This window comes from Arachis stenosperma, chromosome 10 (genome assembly GCF_014773155.1).
Source record: "Arachis stenosperma cultivar V10309 chromosome 10, arast.V10309.gnm1.PFL2, whole genome shotgun sequence".
Taxonomy (NCBI): domain Eukaryota; kingdom Viridiplantae; phylum Streptophyta; class Magnoliopsida; order Fabales; family Fabaceae; genus Arachis; species Arachis stenosperma.
The window spans coordinates 105611749-105637956 of record NC_080386.1 but is presented as its reverse complement, the minus strand read 5'-3'; the positions used below and the strand labels follow the sequence as shown (position 1 = coordinate 105637956).

The window sequence follows — 26208 nt, the reverse complement described above, 5'->3', positions numbered from 1 at the left end:
TTCAATTTCTACTCAACTATTGGATTTGAAGGCTGCAAGTGCCGGATAATTACATGTTTTTTTATTTGACTTTGTCTTCATAATGGGGTTTAGGTAACTGAATTCAGGTTTCATCGTGGTCTTACAACATCTGATATCTATCATAGATGCAAACAAGCTCATGAATCTCTCCTTCATTGCATCAAAGACTGTGCTAAAGCAAGAGAAATTTGGACGCTTTTAAGGTATGTACTCTGCTTGTCCTAGTTTGAAGAAATGACTTGAGCGAAATCCCAATCAGAGAGATATTTCTTGTTCTATTAAACTCTTTGGTGGATATAGAGAGATGGAAACAATGATCTTTTCAATTTGATGATGGGTGGAGTGCCAACAGAATGGATAGTATGATTCGGAGTTCAGCCAGAGACTTATATGCCATTTTTAATAGCACATGTCTTTATCTCCTTCTTTATTCTATTTTTCTTAGTCAAAGTGAATTATGATGCTAGTGTTATTCGTAATTCGAAAAATTGTTGAGTGAAAGATTATTCTAGGAAGTTAGACAATATTATTGTTCTCTAAGCTGAATTTCATACTATTTAGAGGAGTTTAATTTTTATTTGGGAATGTGGTTATTGCCATATTTTTTATAAAATAAATTGTTTGGATGTTTTTTTTATAGTATATAAAAAGAAGTTTGATAATATTATTTTAAAAAAGAATTTAGTGAATAAAATTTTAAAAATGCTAAGTTAAAATTGGAAGACTTTAAATTTGTATCACTTTGGTTCAAAGAATAACTAATTATACAGCTGATTTTATAGCTAAAAATATTATTCCAAATATGAGATTTTTTTTTTAAGAAAAACAAATCCAAGAAACGGGATTTAAATAATAAAGTCAGTCCTAATGTTTTATACTTTTATTTATCCTTCACCTGAAAAACCCCGTCAAGAACTCCAGAAAATGCAGAAAAGCAAAGCAAAGAAGATAATATAATGAGTGTGTGATACAACAACGCAGTAGTAGAGGGAGCTTCCTCCACCAACTCCTCTCTCTCGCCGCTTAAACATGAATCTTCGAATTTCAAACACAAACACCATCGATTTACTTCAGCTTTCTAAACCTTTCTTCCCTCCTAAAACCCTTTTCCCCCATTCCTTACCTCAACGCCTTCTTCTCAGAACTAGATTACGCCGTAAACACTCTTCCATCACTCTCCGCAACCTCACTGTAACTGCTTCTAATGCTCCCAATCCTCTTTCAAACTCAGCAACTCTCGCCCAACAAGAGCAACAAGAAGAAGAAGAAGAAGATGCTGAGTCTGCTCAGCTATTCGAGGTTCGCCTTTTTTCCCCCCTTAAAATAACAAAAATGAAGAAACAGAGAAGAATTCGATCAAATTTTGGAAAACTGCGAACTAGGTCCTTTTTATTTTGTAGGAAAGTTGAGTATTTTGGTCTGGATTTTTTTCCCCTTAACTGCTATGGTGCAAATGTCATAGTCCATTTTGGAACTTGAGAGTAATTAGGAGATTGAGGAAACTGTGATGGTGATATTTGCAGAGACTGAAAGAGGCTGAAAGGAAACGGGTGAATGAAATGGAAGAGTTTGAGAAGAAGGCAAATATGCAGTTAGAGAGGCAGCTTGTGATGGCTTCTTCATGGAGCCGAGCTTTGTTGACCTTGCGCGGAAAGCTGAAGGGAACTGAGTGGGATCCTGAAAACTCACACAGGATAGACTTCAGCGAGTTTATGAGACTTCTTGACTCTAATAATGTCCAGTTTATGGAGTACTCCAATTATGGCCAAACAATATCAGGTAGTCAAGTTCATGGTTTGGTTGCTTTCTACTCAACTGCGGAAAGTTATCGTGTGGTCGAATTGTCATAATTATCTAAATATATTTTTCCCATCCTTTTTGATAATTATGCAGTGATTCTACCATACTACAAAAATGGGAAAACACCAGGGACTGAAGGTAATCCTAAGGATATTGTTTTTCGCCGGCATGTGGTGGATCGAATGCCAATTGATTGTTGGAATGATGTTTGGAGAAAACTGCATCAGCAAATTGTAAATGTTGATGTCATTAATGTGGATACTGTACCTTTTGAAGTTTACACAACTGTCGCAACTGCAGTCATATGGTCTATGCGTCTTGCTGTGGCTGTTGGGTTTTACGTGTGGATTGATAATTTGATGAGACCAATATATTCAAAGTTGATACCTTGTGATTTAGGATCTCCTACCCAGCAAACTAAGCAGCCACTCAAGCGCCAAGCACTTGGATCGCTGGGCAAAAGTCGGTAGGTGGAGAAATTTTCTGTTGCCTAACCTCGTCCGTGTTGGAAATTTCTGTATATTGTGCTTTGCAAGTTATTGCAAATTTAGTCAAGACATATCATTTGATCATAACTAGTTATCTTTTGAATGTGGTTGGAAAAATTTCAAATGAAATTTCTAATTATTATATTTTTCACCCAGGGCTAAATTTATATCTGCAGAAGAAAGAACTGGTGTCACTTTTGATGATTTTGCTGGCCAGGAATATATAAAGAGGGAATTGCAAGAGATTGTACGAATTTTAAAGAATGATGAGGAGTTTCAAGACAAAGGAATTTATTGTCCAAAAGGTGTGCTTCTCCATGGACCTCCAGGAACGGGTAAAACTCTACTGGCTAAAGCCATCGCTGGGGAAGCAGGGTTGCCTTTTTTTGCGGCAAATGGCACAGATTTTGTAGAGGTGATGCCTGTTCTCCAAAGATATTCACCCGCATTGAATAGAAAGTAGCAAGCAGAACTTTGGAATATAATTTCTTTTCAACTTTCAAATCTAAAAATAATTTAATTCTTTAGGAGAATGGGGATGTAGATAAAATTTAAATTAAGCACTCATTTGGTTTTCCTAAGATACAGGCATATCAGTTTGGTCCTTTGATAATGATACATCAAAATTGTCATTCAATGTGAAATCTTAATAAAAATTGGCTCATTTACCTTTGGGCCGTTTCAGTGTATCAGTATTAAAGGGCCAATGATGAAACATGCATCTTTGGAGGATGCAAATGTTTTGATCTAAATGTGCGTGCAGGTCTGACATTGATCAGAGTTTGCTGGTTGTGATCGTACCTAGATCATATGCTCCACTCTGTAAATGAATGAAACTTATACCCATGAAATATGGAATATTTAATGCATAAAAATTGTCTTCATCTTTAAAGTTAAAAATCAGCTTATTTAATTTGCTCTTCTCTCAGATGTTTGTAGGGGTTGCTGCATCACGTGTTAAGGATCTTTTTGCTAGTGCAAGGTCATTTTCACCTTCTATCATATTTATTGATGAGATAGATGCTATTGGTAGCAAGCGTGGAGGACCTGACATTGGTGGAGTAAGATTCAGACAACTTTTATATTCTTTTTGTGCTCATAAGTAACTGATTACAAGCAGTAAGAAACAGAGAGAGAGAGAGAGAGAAAAAAAAAAAGGGGGGGGGGGGGGGAGTGAATTAATTGATTCTATTTCACATGGTATCACATTTTGCTAATGCTAATCTGATACCATCCCACTTTCAAGTTAATAGTAAATACTATCATCTCTAGTATTCCTTCTGATGAATCATGTGTTTTGTAAATTATATTTTGTAGGGAGGTGCTGAACGGGAACAAGGCTTACTTCAGATACTTACTGAGTTGGATGGATTCAAAGTTTCTACAGCACAGGTATGCTTTTAATTCGCTTCCAGGTTACAATGATGTTATTTGATATTCTAAACTTAAATTTCAGGTGCTTGTGATCGGTGCTACAAATAGATTAGACATTCTTGATCCCGCTTTGTTGAGAAAGGGTCGTTTTGACAAGATCATTCGAGTTGGTTTGCCATCAAAGGATGGAAGATTTGCCATTTTGAAGGTGATTTCCTCCTCCTACAATTTATGCATAATGAACCTTGCTTCGAGAAGTATTTCATTGTCTTTCTCCATCTTTTTTCGTGTGTAAACTAGGTGCATGCTAGGAATAAATTCTTTCGCTCAGAGGAGGAAAAGGAGATTCTTCTTAGGGAAATTGCAGAGCTTACCGAAGATTTTACTGGAGCAGAGCTACAAAATATACTGTAAATAACCATTGACTATCATTGCTGCAGCATTCTGGCATTAGAATACAAGCTAATATGTCATGAATTAAATGACAGGAATGAAGCTGGAATTTTGACAGCCAGGAAGGATTTGGATTACATTGGGCGAGATGAGCTACTGGAGGCATTAAAGAGGGTTGGTGGTTTCTCTGCATCATTTTGGCATGGCAATAATATTTTTCTTCTGATGTGTTTAATGTTTTCTGCTTCCGCATCATATCTTATTGTGGATCTTGTGAATTTGCAGCAAAAAGGAACTTTTGAAACAGGGCAAGAGGATAGTGCTGAAATTCCTGAAGAATTGAAGCTTAGACTGGCATACAGAGAAGCGGCAGTTGCTATTCTTGCATGTTATTATCCTGAACCACACCGCCCTTTTGTTGAGGTAACTGAACTTTCTTCAAACTGTTTAGCATGTTCATCTATTGTGTGTGGAAACCTGATTCTTCATTGACGACACTGTTTCCAATGCGTTAATTTTTTGCAGACTAATATAAACTCAATCCAGAGCCGGCCAAATATGAGTTATTCTGAGACTGCTGGCCAAGTTTTTGCGAGGAAGTCAGATTATGTAAATTCTATTATCCGTGCATGTGCTCGTAAGTTGTTGCAATTTAATGTTACTTGAAAAGCTGTCATGAAAGTCTAGTTTGACTTTTGCATTTGTCATCATATATTGTTCTTTTAAGCATTCTATGTTCAAATTCTTCATTGATAGGTAAGATATTTTCTAGATCATTTGAGTGTTGATTGATCTTTAGCTACCTAAACAGAAGCATGCATAAAATTTTTGTAGCTAGCCATGGAGATGATTGACAAGGACTGGAAGATTTGGGTATTAATCTATTTTTCATTTTACATTTGTTTTTAGCAAGAATAATTGAGGAGGAGATGTTTGGAATTGACAACTTATGTTGGATCTCTGCAAAGTCAACGTTAGAAGCTTCAAGGCGTGCTGAGTTTTTAATTTTACAGACAGGAATGACAGCATTTGGGAAAGCATACTTCAAAAACGAAAGTGATCTTGTACCTAATGTACGTTTGTGGATCGAAATCTTGTTTGAATATACCCTGTTTCCTCAGACAAAAGTGTTTTGAGTATAGTTGTGTTGCAACTTATGTTGAAGTTTGGTACAGCTTGCAATGAAGCTTGAAGCGCTCCGAGATGAGTATATGCGTTATGCTACAGAAAGGTGTTCATCCGTGCTCAGAGAATACCAGGAAGCAGTTGAGACAATCACAGGTTTGGTTTTGCATGTTAACAAATAAACACTTTCAGCTAACAGTTATTCAAGAACGTGATAGTTAAGACCTGTTTTCAGAAATAGGCTCTGTTGTAGAATAATTTAACAATTATTATAAATTTCACATAGACATGGCTTGCAAGATTTTTACATGGTTACTTTGCAGATATTTTGCTTGAAAAGGGGCAAATCAAAGCTGAGGAGATATGGCACATTTATAAGAGTGCTCCTCGTCTAACTCAGGTCAATTGATAATAATTGATAATAATTGCAATTCATAAATCTTGTATGATGCTCGTGCTTTCATCTCATATTTGATATCCAACAAGCATTATGATTACAATTCGTAAATTCACTTTCATGCATTATGGTTTTCTTCTAGGTAGAGGCAGATCTCGTAATTGTAGTAGTCATAGTTGTAGTTGTAGTGGTTTGAGAGTAGAAGTGGTAGAAGAATAAAGAGAAATAAGATAATAATAAAGAGAAAAGGGTATTTTTGGAAGAAGAAGGTTTTAATTTTAACTAGAGGACAAAAGTAAAACGAAATAAAACGTTTGGGATAAAAATTAGATGCTTTAAACATTAAGGACGGAATTAGGACTTAACTGAAACATTAGAGACTAAATAATAATCTTGAATATTAACTTTCTTTCACCGGATATTATTTAGCCTCCTGTGAGTCCAGTTGATGAATATGGAGCACTGATTTATGCTGGACGATGGGGAATCCATGGGATCAGCCTTCCGGGAAGAGTTACATTCGCACCTGGCAATGCCGGGTTTGCGACCTTTGGAGCTCCTCGCCCAACCGAGGTATATTCCAAAGTCATGTTTCATAGGCTGCATTAACTTGTCATCCAACACTGATCTGTTTCTTCTTTCTGCCTGCAGACACAAATTGTGAGCGACGAAACTTGGAAGCTAGTAGATGGTATATGGGACAAAAAGATTCAAGATATTAGAGATGAATCTACAAAGGTGATCGAAGAAGAGAAAGAAACGCCACAACTTTTGATGGCAAGCCATTTCCTTTGACACCCAGTACTACAGAAACACATCGTAATTTATGATGTCAGAGAGATACCTTATTATTAAGGCAGTTGTAAATTTATGAGTTGATATCCAATTTTGCTGTAGTTTTATCCATGTACTCTATAATAAATTAGAGAAGATTTTTGCACTGTTCATTGATTGTAGCATTTGGCCTAGGTTTAGGTTCATAAGTTTTTGATTTTCCAATGTAATCAGATATAGACTTTGATTATTAGTCAATGATTTTTTTGTTCAACACACAAGAAAAAAAATTACAAGGTATAACTTATAGCAACAAATGACAAGATGCAATTGAGTTATTCTTAAATGCTCGTTACTAAGTAAGAAGGATTGTATTCTTTGTTAATTAAATAAACTAGAGTAAAGATCCGCGCAATGCGGAAGAGGTAGATTATTTATACTATATAATATATTTTAATAAATGTTATATTAAAAATATTTTAGAGAATATATTATAAATAGATTTGAATTTATTTATTTTTAAAAAAGATATAGGTTATTTATATTAGAGTTATACAAAATAGCATTTTAGTCACAAAAAAAAAAAAAAAATACAAAATAGCATTTTTATTTTTTATTTTTCGATTTGCATTAATGGTTATACTTTGTCTTTTCTTACAGTTTTTTTGTTTGTAAATAATTAAAAAAATAAATGAATGAGAATGAAAAACATATAAAAATATTATATTAAATTTAGAGAATTTTTGACAATTAGTATAAGAGATTTAAAAATAAAGAATAGTAAGAGTCTTAATATATATAAGTTGTGAAATTTGAATATTTGTAACTGAAATTTTTTATAATTATTATTATTATGACACTTTTAATTAGTACTTGATGTTTCAATTGAATAATAATAATAGATAAGAGTTTTTTGTTTTATTTTTTTCAAAACATTTTACTAATTAGTGATTAGTTGATTTTCATCTTTTGCCAAGTCATTAAAATTGCTGATATGGCATCATTAGCAAAGAAAAGATGGCTTAAACTCATTGTAGAGAGAGTTGATATTAGTTTTTATATATTATAAATAGATTTAGTTTTTTATTTATTATATTTTATATTAATAGTTTAAATTTAGAATTTAAAATTTGGAGTGCTTTAGTTTTGGTTTCTTCTTTTTTTCACCTTTAATAGCAAGTTAATTTTAGAGTGTGTTTCACACTTTCACTCCTTACTCTCCCGATGGCATTGGTTTTTGAGGATTTGCCTTGTAATTGTGCTTTTGGAATGGTCTTCAATTTTTATTTTTAGGTTTTTACTATAATTTTTATGAGTGAATATAAAAAAGTTTGAAGTGTTTAAATTATGAAATTTTATTTTTTCAAAAATAAAATCCCAGTTTTAATTCTGATGGTTTCAGTGGCTAAGAGAAGGGGGGGTTGAATCTTAGCCCCCTTTTTTGCTTGCTAACACTTGTTGGACTTAGAGAAAATTTTTCTGTTTTTAGCTCGTCCCTAGCCACGAGACATTTTCATTTTGTCTCGTCATTTGACACGAGACATTTTTTATTTTTCATCTGAACAGTAAAAACAGAATTGAAGTAGGGAGAGAGAGAAAATTACACCCAGATATATCCTGGTTCAGCTGCTAAGTGCAGTGCAGCCTACATCCAGTCTCCATCACAATAATGATGGAATTTCACTATAATCATCCAGATTACAAATTGTAAAGTGCTAACCCAACTTACAAGGGGATTCCCACAGAATCATGAAACACAACATAGATGAACAAAGGAACTCTAAGACATCTATGGCTTTTTCTTTTAATTTTGCACTCTCTGCCTTTTTCTGCTCTATGGCTTTTTCATATAAACCTCACTGTTTGCCTTTTTCCATGAGACTCAAGACATGACAAAATTAAACAGAAAAATTACAAAACAGAATACATTGAAGGAGAAGAGAAATCTGTTAGCTCAGGTAGCTCTGAGAACTCTGTGCCTTGTACTCTCAATGCTTACTTCTAACTCCTTGAATCAAACCATGACTGTTCACCTCTTTTATAGAGAAGTGAAGCCTTCACAGTTTGAAAACACACACACCCGAGCTTAGCTTCCTTTCCTTCAAAACAGAACCGGTTCGGCCACAGAGAGAGAAGAGGTAACTCATGCAAAAACCAACATGCAAATACCTCTAGTCCTTCCTTAGTCATCACTCTTCATCAATCCGAGCGCTCCATCCTTGGCTTCCTCTCCAAGATGGATTTCTGGCCCTTGATGTTTCATGATGATGATGGCTTCATCTGCTCCAATCTCTGCCTCTTCCATCACTTCGCCACTCTAGCTACTTCCTGTGGTGGTTGAGCAGAATCAGAGACAAGCCATGCCTCCAAGAATCTCACCTTGCTGGCCGAATCTTCTTCCTTCTTTTTGAGTATGAAGGATCCGAGATTACCTCACCAAATCTTACCACATTTGGTGAAAATCTCAGCCACTACATACTTTTATTTTTCTTTTTCGTGCCATCATTAGCTTGATGGTCTTGATGCATGCAACTTCTTCTTTTCGGTGAGTTTAGCTTCCATGGCTTCCTGGGTATTGACCGAAGGAAGAAGAAAAATGAGAGAGTAGTTAGAGTAGAAAGAGAAGCAATTAATTTAGTTTGAATAAAATAATGAAAGGTGAGTTGCTTTTTGCTTCCCTCTTTGCTGAGTAGCGTGCCTTCATTAAGGCTAGCCATCTAATCAATCAATGATACTATCTCTCATGTTTCCAAGGTCTGCAATAACTCCAATTAATAAAATTTGGATTCCATCAAGGAATAAAAGTGATATCCGTTGGAGCATGCAACAACATGATCAAGGGAATGAGTTTTATTTGCTTAAATGAATAAAGCAATATTGTGTCCCATCTCCCCTTTTTTATTTCGGACCAAACAAGTTGGTTATACACCAACAATAGATTTGGGCTTGCATATTTAAGTCTGGCCCAAACCAATTCAGCCTCAATGATTAAAACCATTTGTATGAATGCTGAATAATTTTTAATCAAATTGGGCTTGCTGTAGATTTCCTTTATTTTCGGCCCAACAAAAATCTGCACAACAAAATTATTAATTAAGCAAGTATGAATTAAGATCAAATTAATAATTTTGTAATTAATTGTTTTTAATAATGTTTGTTCATCATCAAATTAAATTAGAGTTTTCCAAACTCATCAATCTCCCCCTTGATGACAAACATTATTAAAATTGAAATGGAAAGAAATTAAAGATTAGAGTAAAGAATACTCCCTTTGAATTTTGAATTTCTCTCCCTTTCTAATTGTCACATGGCTCCCCCTTAATATATGCCATTTTTACCAAGGGAAGCTCTATACCTATAACAATTTAAATCAAGTTTCAAGTAACAATGTTATTCAACATATTAATTTTGAAATGTTGAATGCTTGATTTATGAGCAGAGTTTGGTGATATACAAAACTCATTTGTTATCAATAAATTGATTATCTGCTCAATGATTTATACACATTAACTGAGCACCAAACAATGTTGTTCAAAAATTATTTTCCAGTCAAAATATCATAGCCATATCATTCAAGTAAGGAAAATATTTTTGAATCACACATGATCAAAACATGACAGCTGTTAGATATCATAGTTTAAAGGAACTGCCAAAAATAAAATTTTCAAATCAACATGTTTATCAAGATAAATCAACAACCAGACATTCATATTTCAAACATCATCAATGCCATATGCATGATCAACAGCAGTAACCATAGTAAACAAATGTACTATCAACATGCATTCTCTAAACAAGGGTGATCATAAATTTTCAATTGAAAATTTCATCCCCTGTTTCATCAGATCCTCTCCTGTTTCATTAGTTTCAATTTCAATTTTGGAAACTAATTTTCCTCCCCCTTTTGTCATTAAGGGGCACCTGCACAAAGTATGAAAAACACAACAAAATATCCATAATAAAGTAACAAGAGTTTATCAAAGTATCATAGAGCAGTGAGTATCAAGTCATGCTCATACAAAAAGCAGATTGAGCCTAATGGAGCCAATATCAAATAAAAATAAAAAAAAAGTCATTAATCATCAGACAAATTGAGATCAGAGTCTCCAACATCTTCTTCACTGCCAACTCCCAGATCCTTCTCCAAGTTTTCCAGCATCATACCCACTCTCTCTTTACATCTCCCCCAAGCCCGTTCATTTTCATAGGCTAGCTTGCGAGCAGCCCTATGAAATTGAACCATGAGTGTAGACATATTAGAGAATTCGGTGAGGATTTCTCTTATGGATTCGGTTGCTTTGGAGGATTCAAACTGACTTTCAAGGTCGCTGTCCATTGGCATTGATTTCTTACTCTTGGTTCCTTTTACAGCACCACCTCCTTTGATCATAGAAAATTTGTTCTCCACAGCCTCATTTGTTAAATCTACCTTATAGTACTCAAAAATACACGTGAGAAATATTCCATAAGGTAAATTAGCCTTTTTGGTACTTCTTACAGACTCCCACATATGTCTAATCATGAGATAAGCAAATGAAATAGGAGAAGAAGTAACAAGGGCAAAAATTATTAAAGAATCAGATACGGTTACCTTATTGTGAGAACCACTTTGTGGGGTTAAAATGTGGGTAGTGATGTGATGCAGCAATGAGTTGGTTGGTCCAAGAGCTTTGTGAGTAGGAACAGTGCTGTCTAATCCAGACATGTTTGCACAGATATGAGAGAGAACTTGCTTGTAAGTAAGCCCAACATGTTCATCCCATTTGTCACTCATGTATACCCTCGGTCCTTCATCCGTGTAGCCAAGGGCAGCACTGATGGTTTCAGTATTCAGAGTGATATGCACACGTTTCACATAGGAGTGAAGACTACCATCAATCAGTCTGAGATTTGCATAAAATTGCCGAACCAATTTTGGATAAACCATTTTGTGAGTGTGGAGCAATGGGTACCATTTGATGTTGTCAAACAGAGGTTGCAAGATAATTCCTTTGGCTGCCAGTTGCTCAAGATTCACCAAATATGAGGGACAGATATGTCTCTTTTCCAAAACCTCTTGATGGAATTCATAGAATGCACATGTCAAGAATCTGGATGGATCATAGTGAGAATGTGGCTTGTGAAATTTGTTCTTGAATTCCAGTGACTCAAGATTTTCCGGTTCCCTGGTTTCATGCAACACGAAACCTTTGGGCTTCTGAGAGCTTCTGCCTGATGTGTGTGGTGTAGCCTTCTTTGGTGAACGTGGCGGTGGGGAAGGAACGGGTGAGGTGTGAGAAGATTCTTCCTCAACACTGGGCTCCTTGTTTTTGCCACGGCCAGAACTTTTGTGAGCAATCTTCTTTCTCATGGTGGGTGTTTGTTTGGTAGATTGAGAGGGAGAGGAAGAAGATGTAGAGTGAATATGAATATGTGTGTGTGATTGTGGAGTGAACTGTTTTTGAGAGAGACGGATTCTTCCACTTTTTCTTGATGCAGTTTTCTTTTTCATTATGTGAAGAGAGAGACAATGAGGGTGGAAGAAGAAGGGATGGCCGAAGGTGGAGAGTAGAGGGAGGTTAAGGAAGCAATAAATGTTGATTGGAGAGAGATAGTGGGGGTGGTTAATAGTCATCATGCGCGGTTATTAACCAGAGCGGTTTCCCAAGGATTTGAAAAGGTGGTTCCTTGAATCAAGGGATTAGTTGAAAAAGAAGGATTTGATTTGACATTATCCCTCTTTCAACTAGATATGATAGGACAACTTTGAGATTTGATTTTCAAAAGGGTGAGTAACTAACAAAACGGTCAGAGATGGGTCAAAGAGATTTTGTGGGGCCCATTTGAATTTATTTCTGCGCAGTCTCCCCCTTAATCATAGCTCTCCCATCATGCATTTATTTTTATCTCGTCCATTCCTGCGAGATAAAACTGAACAGAATCAGAATTTTAAAAATTTTCAACAGAGTTTATATCAATTATTCCCAAGCTTTTCCTCAACAAACAGAATCTGTCTTCACAGAGGGGTTTTGTAAAAATATCAGCAATTTGTTCTTCAGATTTTACAAATTGAATATCAATAGTACCCTTTTGCACATGTTCTCTAATGAAATGATATTTGATCTCAATGTGCTTAGTTCTTGAGTGCAAAACAGGATTTTTTTGAAATATTTATGGCACTCATATTGTCACAAAATAGGGGTATACTATTGATTTTTAATTTGTAATCTTCCAATTGAGTTTTCAACCAAATTAATTGTGAACAACAAGCAGATGCAGAAATATATTCAGTTTCAGCTGTGGGTAGAGCCACTGTGGCTTGTTTCTTGCTTGACCATATGTTGAGTGAGCTTCCAAGGAAGCAACACATGCCGGAGGTGCTCCTTCTATCCACTCTATCTCCCGCATAATCTGCATCTCAAAACCCTACTGCAGAAAAATCATCAGATTTTGGATACCATAAGCCATAATCACATGTTCCCTTAATATATCTAATGATGCGTTTAACAGCCGATAAATGGGATTCTTTTGGGTGAGATTGAAATCTTGAACATACACCAACACTTTGAACTATATCCGGTCTAGAGGAGGTAAGATACATTAATGAACCAATCATTCCTCTATACCGTGTCTCATCCACATCTAGGCCATCATCATCCTTTTCAAGTTTAGTGTTAGGATGCATTAGTGTTCCCATTGGTTTGGAATTTTCTAAGCCAAATTTCTTTATCAATTCTTTTGCATACTTGCCTTGGTGAATAAAGGTACCACTAGGAGTTTGTTTAATTTGGAGGCCAAGAAAGAAAGTTAGCTCTCCCATGAAACTCATTTCAAACTCACTAGTCATGAGTTTTCCAAACTCTTCACACAAGGACTCATTGGCCGATCCAAACACAATATCATCCACATAAACTTGAACAAGAAGGATGTCATCATTAGAAACTTTAATGAACAAAGTAGTGTCGGTGGTTCCCCTTTGAAAATGATTTTCTAATAGGAAGGCACTAAGCCTTTCATACCAAGCTCTAGGAGCTTGTCTAAGGCCATAAAGAGCCTTTGAAAGTTTAAAAACATGATTAGGAAAATCTCTATGTTCAAAACCGAGGGGTTGAGCCACATACACTTCTCTATCAATAAAGCCATTAAGGAAAGCACATTTAACATCCATTTGAAATATTTTGAAACCTTTATGGGCAGCATAGGCAAGAAGCAACCTAATTGCTTCCATTCTAGCTACCGGAGCAAAAGACTCATCAAAATCTATTCCCTCTTCTTGATCGTAACCTTGGGCCACTAATCTAGCCTTGTTACGAACAACTTGTCCATCCTCACCACATTTATTTTTGAATACCCACTTAGTACCCGTTACCTTCTTACCATCCGGATGAGGTACTAATGTCCAAACCTCATTCTTGTCAAATTGAGCAAGCTCCTCTTGCATGGCCTTGACCCATGATGGATCTTCAAGAGCTTATTTGACATTGTTGGGCTCCATTTGTGACAAGAGAGCAAAGTTGCTAGGTTCGGTTTGCCTTTTGGTAGAGGATCTTGTTGTTACACCTTGAGAGGGATCACCAATGATGAAGTCATAAGGATAACCCCTCATGGACTTCCATTCTCTAGGTTTTCGGACAGGTGTTGAGCTTTGATGAATTTCTGGTGGTCTCACTGTTTCAGTTGCTCGTGCCTGCTCAGGAGACAAAATGGAAATGTTTCCTCCAATTTGACGAGACAAAACCGGGCTGACAGATTCTTCATTTTGCACAGATTTGGGATTTTCTTTACTTGTTCCATCCTCTTCACAATCTGAGTCATTATCCTTTACAATACTGGAAATTAAGTTAGAATCACAAAAAGTAACATGTATGGATTCCTCTATGGTTCTATACTCTTTGAGATAAACTCTATAGGCCTTGCTTGTGGTGGAATATCCAACAAACATTCCTTCATAGGATTTTGGATCAAATTTTCCAAGATTTTCCTTAATGTTAAGTACAAAGCATTTGCATCCAAAAACATGAAAGTACTTAAGATTTGGAGGGGTTCCTTTCCATAGCTCATAAGGAGTTTTCTTTAACCATTTTCTATTGATTGTTCTATTCAAAATATAACATGCTGTGTTCACAGCTTCAGCCCATAAAAACTTAGGAACTTTATTCTCACATAGCATGGCCCTAGTCATTTCTTGAAGGCTTCGATTCCTTCTTTCAACCACCCCATTTTGTTAGGGGGTTCTAGGGCATGAAAAATTATGAGAAATCCCTAAGTCATCACAGAATTTTTCAAAGTCTTGATTTTCAAATTCTCTTCCATGATCACTTCTCAAATGGGCAATTTTCAAATCCTTTTCATTTTGAATTTTCTTGCAATGGGTGGAGAAGGCATAAAATGCATTATTCTTATGAGCAAGGAAAAGTACCCAACCAAATCTAGAGTAATCATCTACCACCACAAGACCATAGTGTTTACCTCCTAAACTTTGAGTTCTAGTAGGACCAAAAAGATCAATATGTAACATCTCCAATGGCCTTTTGGTTGAGATTCCATCTTTTGATTTAAAAGAGGATTTTACTTGTTTGCCCAATTGGCAAGCATCACAAGTAAGATCCTTATTAAACTTGATGTTTGAAACTCCTCTAACCAAATTCTTTTTTACTAGCTTAGAAATTTGGTACATGCTAGCATGACCCAACTTTCTATGCCAAAGCCATTTTTCAGATTCAAGAGAGGTAAAGCATGTTACATTTTGTTCCTTTAAATCCTCAAGAGTTAATCCATACACATTGTTGCATCTTTTAGCTTCAAATAGAACATCCCCAGTTTTCTCACAAACAACTAAGCAAACAAACTTCTTAAAAATAACTTCAAAACCCAAATCACACAATTGACTAACACTAAGTAAGTTATGTTTCAAGTCATGTACAAGAAGGACATCATTTATACAAGATGAGAGATTTTTACCCACTTTCCCGGCAGCCACTATTTTTCCTTTTGCATCATCACCGAAAGTGACAAATCCTCCATCATATTCATCAAGCTTTATGAAGAAGGTTGTCTTTCCGGTCATATGCCTAGAGCATCCGCTATCCATGTACCACATATTTTCTTTCTTCTTGGATGCTAGGCATACCTACAAAATAAGCTCAAGTGACCTTAGGTATCCAAATTTTCTTGGATCCTTTCACGTTAAACCATCTCCTATGTCCCAAATCATTGTAATAAAAAACAACTTTGTAGACTTTATCACCAATCATTCTTTCACCAAAGAAACATTGAACTGGAAAATGACCACTACGATTACACAATCTACAAAATCTTGGAGTTGCTGTTTTGTTAAAGTAGGTGGGATCTTGAAACCTTGTGTCAATTGATGAAGAAGGTTTATCTTGAAAAGATGGTTTCTCATCAGTTTTATAAAATCCCAATCCAGCTTTATCATAAAGAGGTTTTTGACTAGCCAAAATTTGATTAAGATTTTCTGAACTTTTTGTAAACATGGCTAAGTCTTCCTTAAGCCTTTTAATCTCTTTAAGCAACTCTTCATTTCTTTTAAAACAGTCTACATATGCAAGGACAGAATGGTCACTTTCACAGCTTCTAATTTGGGCTCTTAACTGCTTATTTTCTTCAACAAGATCACAAGCAGTTTCGGCCTCTCTCACTTTCTCTTTTAGAAAACTGTTTTCAGCTTTAAGAATGGTGATTTGTTGTTCAAGTTCTTGATTTTCCAACAAAAAACATCTTATTTTTTCAGAAAGATGATCTATCATGAGATGAAGGTCTTCGGTGTCAGGGTTTTGAAAAAATACCTGATCTACATGATCTGCCATGAGACAAGGCTGTGACTTAGTCTCAGATTCTTCATCACTGTCAGAGTCATTTTCTAAGTCTTCCCATGATGCCATCAGACCTTTCTTCTTTCCTCCTTTTTTCTTCTCCTTCCCTTTTAACTTGGGACAATCAGATTTGTAATGCCCCATTTCCTTGCAGTTGAAACAAGTCACTTTACTAAGGTCTTTCTTCATTTTCCTTGAGCTGCCGCCTTTGCCTTTGTGCTTCATCATTTTCCTGAATTTTTTTGCAAACAACACAAATTCACTTTCAGATGAGTTATCACTAGATTCTTCATCCAGAGGGTTAGTGACAGAAGAAAATGCAATTCCTTTCTTTTTTGATTCTTTTTTCAAATAAGTGTTTTCAAAAGTAAGAAGATTTCCTCTCAAATCATCAAGTGTCATAGAATCAAGATTACTGCTTTCAGAAATAATTAAGACTTTTGTTTTCCACTATTTAGTGAGACATCTCAGCACTCTTCTCACAAGCACAGAATCAGAATGTGTAATTCCCAGAGCATCTAAGCCAACAATGATAGTGTTGAACCGTTCGAACAGTTCATCAATGGACTCTCCTTCCTTCATTGCAAACATTTCATATTCTCTGTTCAACATGTCTGTCCGAGTCTTCTTTACAATGGTGGTTCCTTCATGAGTGATTTGTAGCTTGTCCCAGATTTCCTTTGCCGTTGTGCATCGTGATACCCGTCGGTACTCCTCAAAGCTGATAGCACAGTTGAGCAGGTTTACTGCCTTGGCATTTAACTCTACCTTCTTCCTATCTTCCTCGGTCTATCTTGCTTCTGGTTTGAGGGTGACCACTCCTTCAGCATTTGTGGTATTTGGAAATTGAGGCCCTTCCAGGATAATCTTCCAAAGTCTGTAATCTACTGCTTGTACAAATATCTTCATCCTCTCCTTCCAATAGGTATAATTTTTCCCATTGAAAAGAGGAGGTCTGTTGCTTGATAGTCCTTCGGTCAGATTATAGGACACCACACTTGCGCCACTGTTTTCCGCCATGAGGATCTTTACTCCAAGCTGCAAAGCTTGATCTCTTTGAAACCAAGCTCTGATACCAATTGATGGTTTCAGTGGCTAAGAGAAGGGGGTTGAATCTTAGCCCCATTTTTTGCTTGCTAACACTTGCTGGACTTAGAGGAAACTTTTCTGTTTTTAGCTCCTCCCTAGCCACGAGACATTTTCATTTTGTCTCGTCACTTGACACGAGACATTTTTGATTTTTTATCTGAACAGTAAAAACAGAATTGAAGTAGGGAGAGAGAGAGAAAATTACACCCAGATATATCCTGGTTCAGCTGCTAAGTGCAGTGCAGCCTACATCCAGTTTCCATCACAACAATGATGGAATTTCACTATAATCATCCAGATTACAAATTGTAAAGTGCTAACCCAACTTACAAGGAGATTCCCACAGAATCATGAAACACAACATAGATGAACAAAGGAACTCTAAGACATCTATGGCTTTTTCTTTTAATTTTGCACTCTCTGCCTTTTTCTGCTCTATGACTTTTTCATACAAACCTCACTATTTGCCTTTTTCCATGAGACTCAAGACATGACAAAATTAAACAGAAAAATTACAAAACATAATACATTGAAGGAGAAGAGAAATCTGTTAACTCAGGTAGCTCTGAGAACTCTGTGCCTTGCACTCTCAATGCTTACTTCTAACTCCTTGAATCAAACCATGACTGTTCACCTCTTTTATAGAGAAGTGAAGCCTTCACAGTTTGAAAACACACACACCCGAGCTTAGCTTCCTTTCCTTCAAAACAGAACCGGTTCGGCCACAGAGAGAGAAGAGGTAACTCATGCAAAAACCAACATGCAAATACCTCTAGTCCTTCCTTGGTCATCACTCTTCATCAATCCGAGCGCTCCATCCTTGGCTTCCTCTCCAAGATGGATTTCTGGCCCTTGATGCTTCATGATGATGATGGCTTCATCTGCTCCAATCTCTGCCTCTTTCATCACTTCGCCACTCTAGCTACTTCCTGTGGTGGTTGAGCAGAATTAGAGACAAGCCATGCCTCCAAGAATCTCACCTTGCTAGCCGAATCTTCTTCCTTCTTTTTGAGTATGAAGGATCCGAGATTACCTCACCAAATCTTACCACATTTGGTGAAAATCTCAGCCACTACATACTTTTATTTTTCTTTTTCGTGCCATCATTAGCTTGATGGTCTTGTTGCATGCAACTTCTTCTTTTCGGTGAGTGTAGCTTCCATGGCTTCCTGGGTATTGACCGAAGGAAGAAGAAAAATGAGAGAGTAGTTAGAGTAGAAAGAGAAGCAATTAATTTAGTTTGAATAAAATAATGAAAGGTGAGTTGCTTTTTGCTTCCCTCTTTGCTGAGTAGCGTGCCTTCATTAAGGCTAGCCATCTAATCAATCAATGATACTCTCTCTCATGTTTCCAAGGTCTACAATAACTCCAATTAATAAAATTTGGATTCCATCAAGGAATAAAAGTGATATCCGTTGGAGCATGCAACAACATGATCAAGGGAATGGGTTTTATTTGTTTAAATGAATAAAACAATATTGTGTCCCATCTCCCCTTTTTTATTTCGGACCAAACAAGTTGGTTATATACCAACAATAGATTTGGGCTTGCATATTTAAGTCTGGCCCAAACCAATTCAGCCTCAATGATTAAAACCATTTGTATGAATGCTGAATAATTTTTAATCAAACTGGACTTGCTGTAGATTTCTTTTATTTTCGGCCCAACAAAAATCTGCACAACAAAATTATTAATTAAGCAAGTATGAATTAAGATCAAATTAATAATTTTGTAATTAATTGTTTTTAATAATGTTTGTTCATCATCAAATTAAATTAGAGTTTTCCAAACTCATCAAATTCTTTAAAACTTTGAATCAAAAGTCGAAAACCCTTGTATTGTATCTACTTCCAGCCTACCACAATTTAAAATTCAGTTACAGTTTGCTGTCTTTCACTTTATTCAAGGTCAACTACATTATTTATTTATTTTAAAGTCATAACTATATGTTATTTGATATAAAGTAATAGAAAATGTCACATTAAGAATAACAAGTTCCCACCAGACGAAGATGGCAATTGGTGGACCGATTCTGATTCCGTAATTAGCCTATAGAATGAAGCTTGAACTTTGTACGGTAACTGCAATTTGGTCTATTATATGTTTGATGAATTGTCACAAACACCAGAAACCAGTCCCTAGGAATAGGAAAGACCAAAGGCGCCTCTAGTTGTAAGCTTTGCTAGTTAAGATTCCAAAAACCAGCGAATTCCATGGTTTTGGAGATGAAGATGCTTCTTCTTTTGCTGCACTATATATATCACTTCAGAGCCAACCCCATTTCCGCACAGCTAAAAAAGAAAAGTTCTTTTGTGTTTTTTGTGTGAGTGATCAATCATTGTTCAAGAAAAGAAGTCAATCAAGATTCAAGCCAGTACTAAAAGCAAAGAAAATGGTGTCGAACACTGCTGGAAAGGTCATACGCTGCAAAGGTAAACATGATTTGGCCATGGAGTTTCAAAAATGTTATCTGCACAAATCAGTTACTATATATTTATATACAAATACATGTGTTGTTTAATTTATTTTTAATGTATATTTTGTATTTAACATATATTCTGTCTGGGTGACTAATTTGTTGACTGATTTTTTATTTACACTTAGCATGATTGATTGAGTTTTCCTTGTTACCCTTTTTAGCCGTGGTGTTTTTCATTGATTGGTTGACTTAATGTATCTCGAATGCAGCTGCGGTGGCTTGGGAAGCTGGAAAGCCACTGGTGATAGAGGAAGTGGAGGTAGCTCCGCCACAGGCAGATGAGGTCCGTATCAAGATATTGTTCACCTCACTCTGCCACACTGATGTCTACTTCTGGGAAGCTAAGGTATAACTAGTGGTTCTACATGATTAAGTGTTACTATAATTTAACACAACATATGATGACATTGTCAAATTGGAACTTTTTCAGGGACAGACACCGGTGTTTCCTCGTATTCTTGGTCATGAAGCCGGCGGGTATGCACAATTTCCATTTCAATGATTAGTAACTTGTTTCTTATTTTGTTTGTCCTGTTATGAACCATTTCTCCCAAAAGCATACTGTTTGATATAAGCATGTGAATGATTTTTCATATAACATACTCATGGAGTCATTGTGTTTTATCTCATTTTTCTTTTGAACTTTTTGTTTGCTCTCAGCATTGTTGAGAGTGTTGGTGAGGGCGTGACCGATCTCAAGCCGGGAGATCATGTTCTTCCGGTGTTCACAGGGGAGTGCAAGGAGTGTCAACATTGCAAATCAGAGGAAAGTAACATGTGTGATCTCTTAAGGATCAACACGGACCGTGGAGTGATGATCAGTGATAGCAAGTCAAGATTCTCAATCAACGGAAAGCCAATTTACCATTTTGTTGGAACCTCTACATTCAGTGAATACACTGTTGTTCATGTTGGCTGTGTTGCCAAGATTAACCCTGCTGCACCACTTGACAAAGTTTGTGTCCTCAGTTGTGGAATCTCAACAGGTTACAAGTAGCTTCTCAGTTCTCTTCCAATCAATTGAACAAGTTTCTCTTTGAATTGACAATGTGAATGGTTTTCAACTTTTCATATTTGAAGGTCTTGGTGCTACTTTGAATGTTGCAAAACCAACCAAAGGTTCATCAGTGGCTATATTTGGATTGGGAGCTGTGGGGCTAGCTGTAAGTTGTCTCAATTCATAAATTGAAGAGGATACTTTGTTTGGTCGTAATTTTGCTTTTACACTTGTTGTAGGCGGCCGAGGGTGCAAGACTAGCCGGTGCATCCAGGATCATTGGGGTTGACTTGAATTCTAAGAGATTTACTGAAGGTGAGAGCAGCAGTTACAAAGTCTATAACTTGATTACATCTGCTCCTGTTTCAAAACAAATATCATCCACATATATTCATTTTCTTAATGAGAAAGTATAGGGAACTAACTTCTAGTTGGCCAACATTAACCAACTTTAGTTTTTAGGTTTATAATTTAGGATTTAGAGTTAAGATTTATGATTTAGGGTCTATAATTTAAGATAAATAAAGTAATTTTAAAAAAGTAAGCTGATATTGGCCAAAAAATTTACTTACCCAGCGTTACTCTTTTGCCATTGATCATCATGATATTGTGATCAATGAAATATATCATACCAAAGTCCATACTGATTGTGTTTGTTCTTGTGTCCAGCTAAGAAGTTCGGAGTTACTGAGTTTGTGAATCCAAAAGATTATGACAAGCCTGTTCAAGAGGTTTGTGACCTTACATATGAACTATAACATGTCTTGGAATTTCACATTGCTCTTACTTGTACTTAATTGAATCCATTAATTTTAAATTCAGGTGATTGCTGAAATGACTAATGGTGGAGTCGATCGGAGTGTTGAGTGTACCGGAAGTCTCAGTGCTATGATATCTGCATTCGAATGCGTCCATGATGTAAACTTCCTCAGTCCTACTTATCATTGAACTCTTCTACTTAGGAGGGGACTTCTTCCAGTTGTGAATTTAAACTTTTCTGTGTAAATTTTGCAGGGATGGGGTGTTGCTGTGCTTGTTGGTGTGCCAAACAAAGATGATGCTTTCAAAACACATCCAATCAATCTCTTGAATGAGAGGACTCTAAAGGGTACTTTCTTTGGTAACTATAAGCCACGTTCTGATCTCCCATCAGTGGTGGAAATGTACATGAACAAGGTTAGTTGATTTCATAATTAATCTATATAATGTTCACCATATTAATTTCAGATATATGGAATTTGTTTTTATCTTCTGATTTACCATGTAAACATTTTCTGATTAAAATAATGTGTACAGGAACTTGAACTGGAGAAGTTTATCACACATGAAGTGCCATTCTCAGAAATCAACAAGGCCTTTGAATACATGCTTAAGGGAGAGAGCCTCCGTTGTATTATCCGCATGCCTGCATAAAATTTCTCTAATTAAGACTCTCTGGTGTGTAAAACAAGAATCTAGATGAGCTTATATGTTATGGGGAAGTTTTCAAATATACCGGTATACCAGTAATTCAGTAATTTTTAACTGTTGATCTTAATTATATATATTGTATTCTATTTTCTATAATTAAAATCAACCGTTAAAAATCACTGAAACATACCGATACACTTGAAAGTTTTCCTATGTTATGCTGCGATTGTTCATACTTTTATAGGATTGTTAACTGTATCCTCAGTTTCAAACTGCATGTGTTTGTACAGAACAGAATAAGATGCTCATGTACCGTTGTGTGTTTTTATTATACGAATCAAATATATATACATTTTTGTGTATATGTTTACATCAAGACTCCAACATGTTGCAATGGAACTATTTTAAGTTGCAAATACAAAAAGCATTTCGCTTTGCAGTAGCTGCAAGACCCAATGCAACGGCTACAATAATAAATCACTTCTTGAATGGAAAAAAGTGTTAGGATATAAGGAAAAACAAAATTGATACAAAAGGAATTAATGTGGTTCAGTTTACCAGTTACCTCTACCGCAAAGAAAGCAAATAAATATTTCTATCAAATATGATAAAGATATAAAATGAGTGATAACTGATCATCTATTTATAATATATTAAAATAGAGTTAAAGATAATACTCTAATGCATAGTCTTTCAGCTTTTTAATCTTATGTTAGTAGTTAATTGGCACAATTTACTTACTACTTATTTAATTGAATTATTATTATTTTTTAATTTTTTTAATTGAATTACTTTAAAATTTTTTATTTTTACTTTTCATGTGTGCCATTATTATAATTTAGGATTTTTTTATTTTTCTTTTCACTTTTATGATATTTATTTTAAGTTACTTTATCATTTTTATATTCTCTTACTCTTTACTTTTATATGAGATATTATATGCTTATTATTTTTTTTTATTAGGTATAAACATAATTCATCCTTTTTTATACTCACTCTTTCCGTCTTTTTTATCATTATTGTATAGAATTACAACTTATGATTCTTTTTTATTTTTCTTTCTCATTAAACTCTTTTATCATTTATTTTTCTTTAGGTTACTTTATACTTTTTATATTCTCTTACTCTAACTTTACTTTTATATACTCTTACTCTAACTTTACTTTTATATAGGATACTATATATGGTTTTAATATTAATAATATTATTTTTTTAATAGATATAAATTAAATAATAAAACATAATTCATCATCTTCTTTCATATTTACTCCTTCTTGTATTTTCTATATAAATCAACAAAAACTTCACACTTCTTTTTTATTTTCTCTTTTTACGTAATATCATGCATTTTTTTCTTTTTTCTCTATTCTTACTAATGTTTTGTACAAGTATTTAATGAATTCAATTGATGACTACGACTCTTTTTTTAAGTTTGCTAAACATATATATTAGGTAATAAATTCCTAAAACACTATATCTTTATAATTTTTTAGTTTATTTTATTTTATTTTTAGTTTAATTGTATTCATTAGTTATATCATTCATGTATCATTTTTTTTCTTTCAACAATTTATACTTTTTAATATCATCTCTATTTGTAATATATTAAAAATATATGGTACTATTGTGAGTTGTAAAAAATAAAATTAAAAAATTGAATGTTAATTCCAATTATATATCATGTCCTTTACAATTTTGTTTTTAGTTTTTTTATTTTTGTCTAATTGTATTCATTAATTATATCATTCATATATCATTTTTTTTTCTTTCAACCATTTATATTTTTAATATTATTTAGTTATAATATTATTAAAAATACATAATAATAAAATTAAAAAATTGAATATTAATTTTGACTATTAAAATATCATATTTAAAATTATATTTCATCTAATAGTTTCATGTTTGTACTATAATACTTAAATATAATCTAAAAAATAAATAAATAAAAATGACTATTTATAAGAACAAAAATAAAGATAATAATATAAAATCAAATAAATAAATTTGAATTGAGTATTTTTATAATATTACTTAAAGTCAAACTTATTTATAAACTTGTAATTGCATAATTATTAAATTTTAAATTAATTTATATATTTTATATAATATATATCTATTTTATTTTTACGAGTCTAATCCCAGTTGCACTTAAATTAAAATCGCCAGTGAAATATCAAAATGCTGACCAAACACTCAAACAAACCTAATTATCAAATAATAATAAAATACTTTTCGATAATATAAAAAGAAAATACAAAAGACCAACACAATTACACAAATGACAAATCTCATGTTACCAAAAGAGAAAGACCAATAAATAAACTTGATACACAAAACAAATGTAGAAGAATTCTGAAAACACTAACCTAAGATTTCTTAATGGTGGAAGTTTCTGACCCACACAAATAACTCCCTAACTCGACACATTTTGAAGCACTAAACGTCTAAACGTACGCTTAATTTTATACAGGCAACGAATGTGAACAAGTTGGCAAATATTATCCACTGTTAATTAATAATTATGCAATCGCACAAGTTGTACTCACAACAAATTAAAGTGTCTAGGGTAGTACCAGATATGAATAAGAGAGGGTAGTACAAGTACCACAATCAATCCAAATGATCTGCCATTTTTCCATTGGTAACAGTTAACTTTAGACTTTAGAGGTTAATAGGTATGGGATTGAGAGTCTAAGATTCTTGACCCGTGACTAAAACGTTTTGGTATCAAACAACAAAGCCCTCTTATGAGTTGCAGCTCACTACATTCCAAATAAAGCCCAGAATCACTCACACAATACTAAATTACAAGAACAAAAGAACAAGTTATTTTGACATTTATGGCTACCCTCAACGTAAATCATTGTCCACAGCTTAAAAATAACAATAGATTCTTCAATCACATGGCTCTTGATCTTGTTACACATGTAATATATGCAGATGTTCCTTCCTATATCGAATATTGCAATTCTTTCGCGTCCCAATACAAGCCAGAAAATATATAATAAACTATTCATGCACCAATAATAATGACAAGGCCTACCTAAATAAGATCCACAGAAGAAAAGGAACTATATAACTCTGGTTATTGGCATTTATTGCCTCTAGTTTCCAATATGAATTATTATGCTAGCTATATTAATAAATATATGACAAGCTAGAAAGACAATAATCTAAAATTATTTTAGTTATTTTTTAAATATTTTTGTGAAATATATAGATATATAAATATAAACCCAATAAATTTTTGTAGGCAATACTTTCCTTTTCAACTCTTGATGATCATTTCTTGAACCTCAAAAAGCTCTCAAGAGAAGAAACCAACTAGGGCCAAATTCCAACACCCTAAAATGGCTTCTAAGATGCTCTTGTTGTTTCTCTTTTTTGTAGCACAAGAGCAATATAAGTTAGTGAAAGGAGATACAAGTTTGATAAAGAGAACTTGCAAGAACACAAAGTACTATAACCTATGCTTCTCTTCCCTAAAATCTGATCCTAGCAGCCCAACCGCAGATTCAAAGGGCTTAGCAGTGATCATGGTTGGAATTGCAATGACCAATGCAACCTCAACTTCTTCCTATTTGTCCTCTAAGCTTCTTAGTCCAAAAACCAACAGCACAACCTTAAAAATGGTCCTCAAAGAATGTGCAGACAAATACTCTTATGCTGGTGATGCACTCCAAGATTCGGTTCAGGAACTTTCTGATGAGAACTATGACTATGCTTACATGCACATCTCTGCTGCAAAAGATTACCCAAATGCATGTCACAACGCTTTCAGACGCTACCCTGATTTGGTTTATCCTCCTGATCTTGCTCGTAGAGAAGAAGGTTTGAAGCATATATGTGATGTGGCTATGGCTATTATTGATAACCTTGATTGGTAGTTAGTATGTTGCATCCATTATGATTTGTGAGACATGCATTCTCTATCTACTGAATCTTAATTTCCTGTTATTTGTCTCAATAACTTTGTAATAATGTATATACTATTTCGTGTTTTGTTTATTGTTTTTTGAGTTTTGGCCTAAGTTTTATTAAAA

The 26208-nt window shown here is 34.6% G+C and overlaps 3 protein-coding genes across 3 annotated transcripts; all 3 read left to right on the top strand.

The window, feature by feature from the left end:
* Positions 1-922: 922 nt before the first annotated feature.
* On the top strand, positions 923-6543 carry LOC130957967 (probable inactive ATP-dependent zinc metalloprotease FTSHI 4, chloroplastic). Its single transcript, XM_057884832.1, has 16 exons — positions 923-1320; positions 1545-1800; positions 1915-2287; positions 2466-2724; positions 3239-3370; positions 3627-3701; positions 3766-3891; positions 3984-4093; positions 4172-4250; positions 4362-4499; positions 4602-4713; positions 4986-5149; positions 5252-5357; positions 5525-5601; positions 6028-6171; positions 6250-6543. Exons 1-16 carry the CDS (start codon positions 1051-1053, stop codon positions 6391-6393), a joined length of 2565 nt encoding a protein of 854 aa, XP_057740815.1. The 5' UTR covers positions 923-1050; the 3' UTR covers positions 6394-6543.
* A 12764-nt stretch (positions 6544-19307) lies between these two features.
* LOC130956047 (alcohol dehydrogenase) lies at positions 19308-22538 on the top strand. The gene is made up of 10 exons (XM_057883068.1): positions 19308-19708; positions 19965-20101; positions 20186-20232; positions 20416-20741; positions 20836-20918; positions 20992-21067; positions 21422-21483; positions 21575-21670; positions 21767-21928; positions 22049-22538. Exons 1-10 carry the CDS (start codon positions 19669-19671, stop codon positions 22163-22165), a joined length of 1146 nt encoding a protein of 381 aa, XP_057739051.1. The 5' UTR covers positions 19308-19668; the 3' UTR covers positions 22166-22538.
* A 2905-nt stretch (positions 22539-25443) lies between these two features.
* On the top strand, positions 25444-26208 carry LOC130956825 (cell wall / vacuolar inhibitor of fructosidase 2-like). The gene has a single exon (XM_057883794.1). It carries the CDS (start codon positions 25516-25518, stop codon positions 26050-26052), a length of 537 nt encoding a protein of 178 aa, XP_057739777.1. The 5' UTR covers positions 25444-25515; the 3' UTR covers positions 26053-26208.

Coding starts and splice junctions, on each gene's coding strand:
- LOC130957967 (XM_057884832.1), top strand. CDS start 1,051: ATGAATCTTCGAATTTCAAACACAAACACCATCGATTTACTTCAGCTT. Junction 1,801..1,914: donor TTATGGCCAAACAATATCAG/GTAGTCAAGTTC, acceptor ATAATTATGCAG/TGATTCTACCATACTACAAA. Junction 4,094..4,171: donor GCAGAGCTACAAAATATACT/GTAAATAACCAT, acceptor ATTAAATGACAG/GAATGAAGCTGGAATTTTGA.
- LOC130956047 (XM_057883068.1), top strand. CDS start 19,669: ATGGTGTCGAACACTGCTGGAAAGGTCATACGCTGCAAAG. Junction 19,709..19,964: donor AAAGGTCATACGCTGCAAAG/GTAAACATGATT, acceptor TCTCGAATGCAG/CTGCGGTGGCTTGGGAAGCT. Junction 20,102..20,185: donor TCTACTTCTGGGAAGCTAAG/GTATAACTAGTG, acceptor GAACTTTTTCAG/GGACAGACACCGGTGTTTCC.
- LOC130956825 (XM_057883794.1), top strand. CDS start 25,516: ATGGCTTCTAAGATGCTCTTGTTGTTTCTCTTTTTTGTAGCACAAGAG.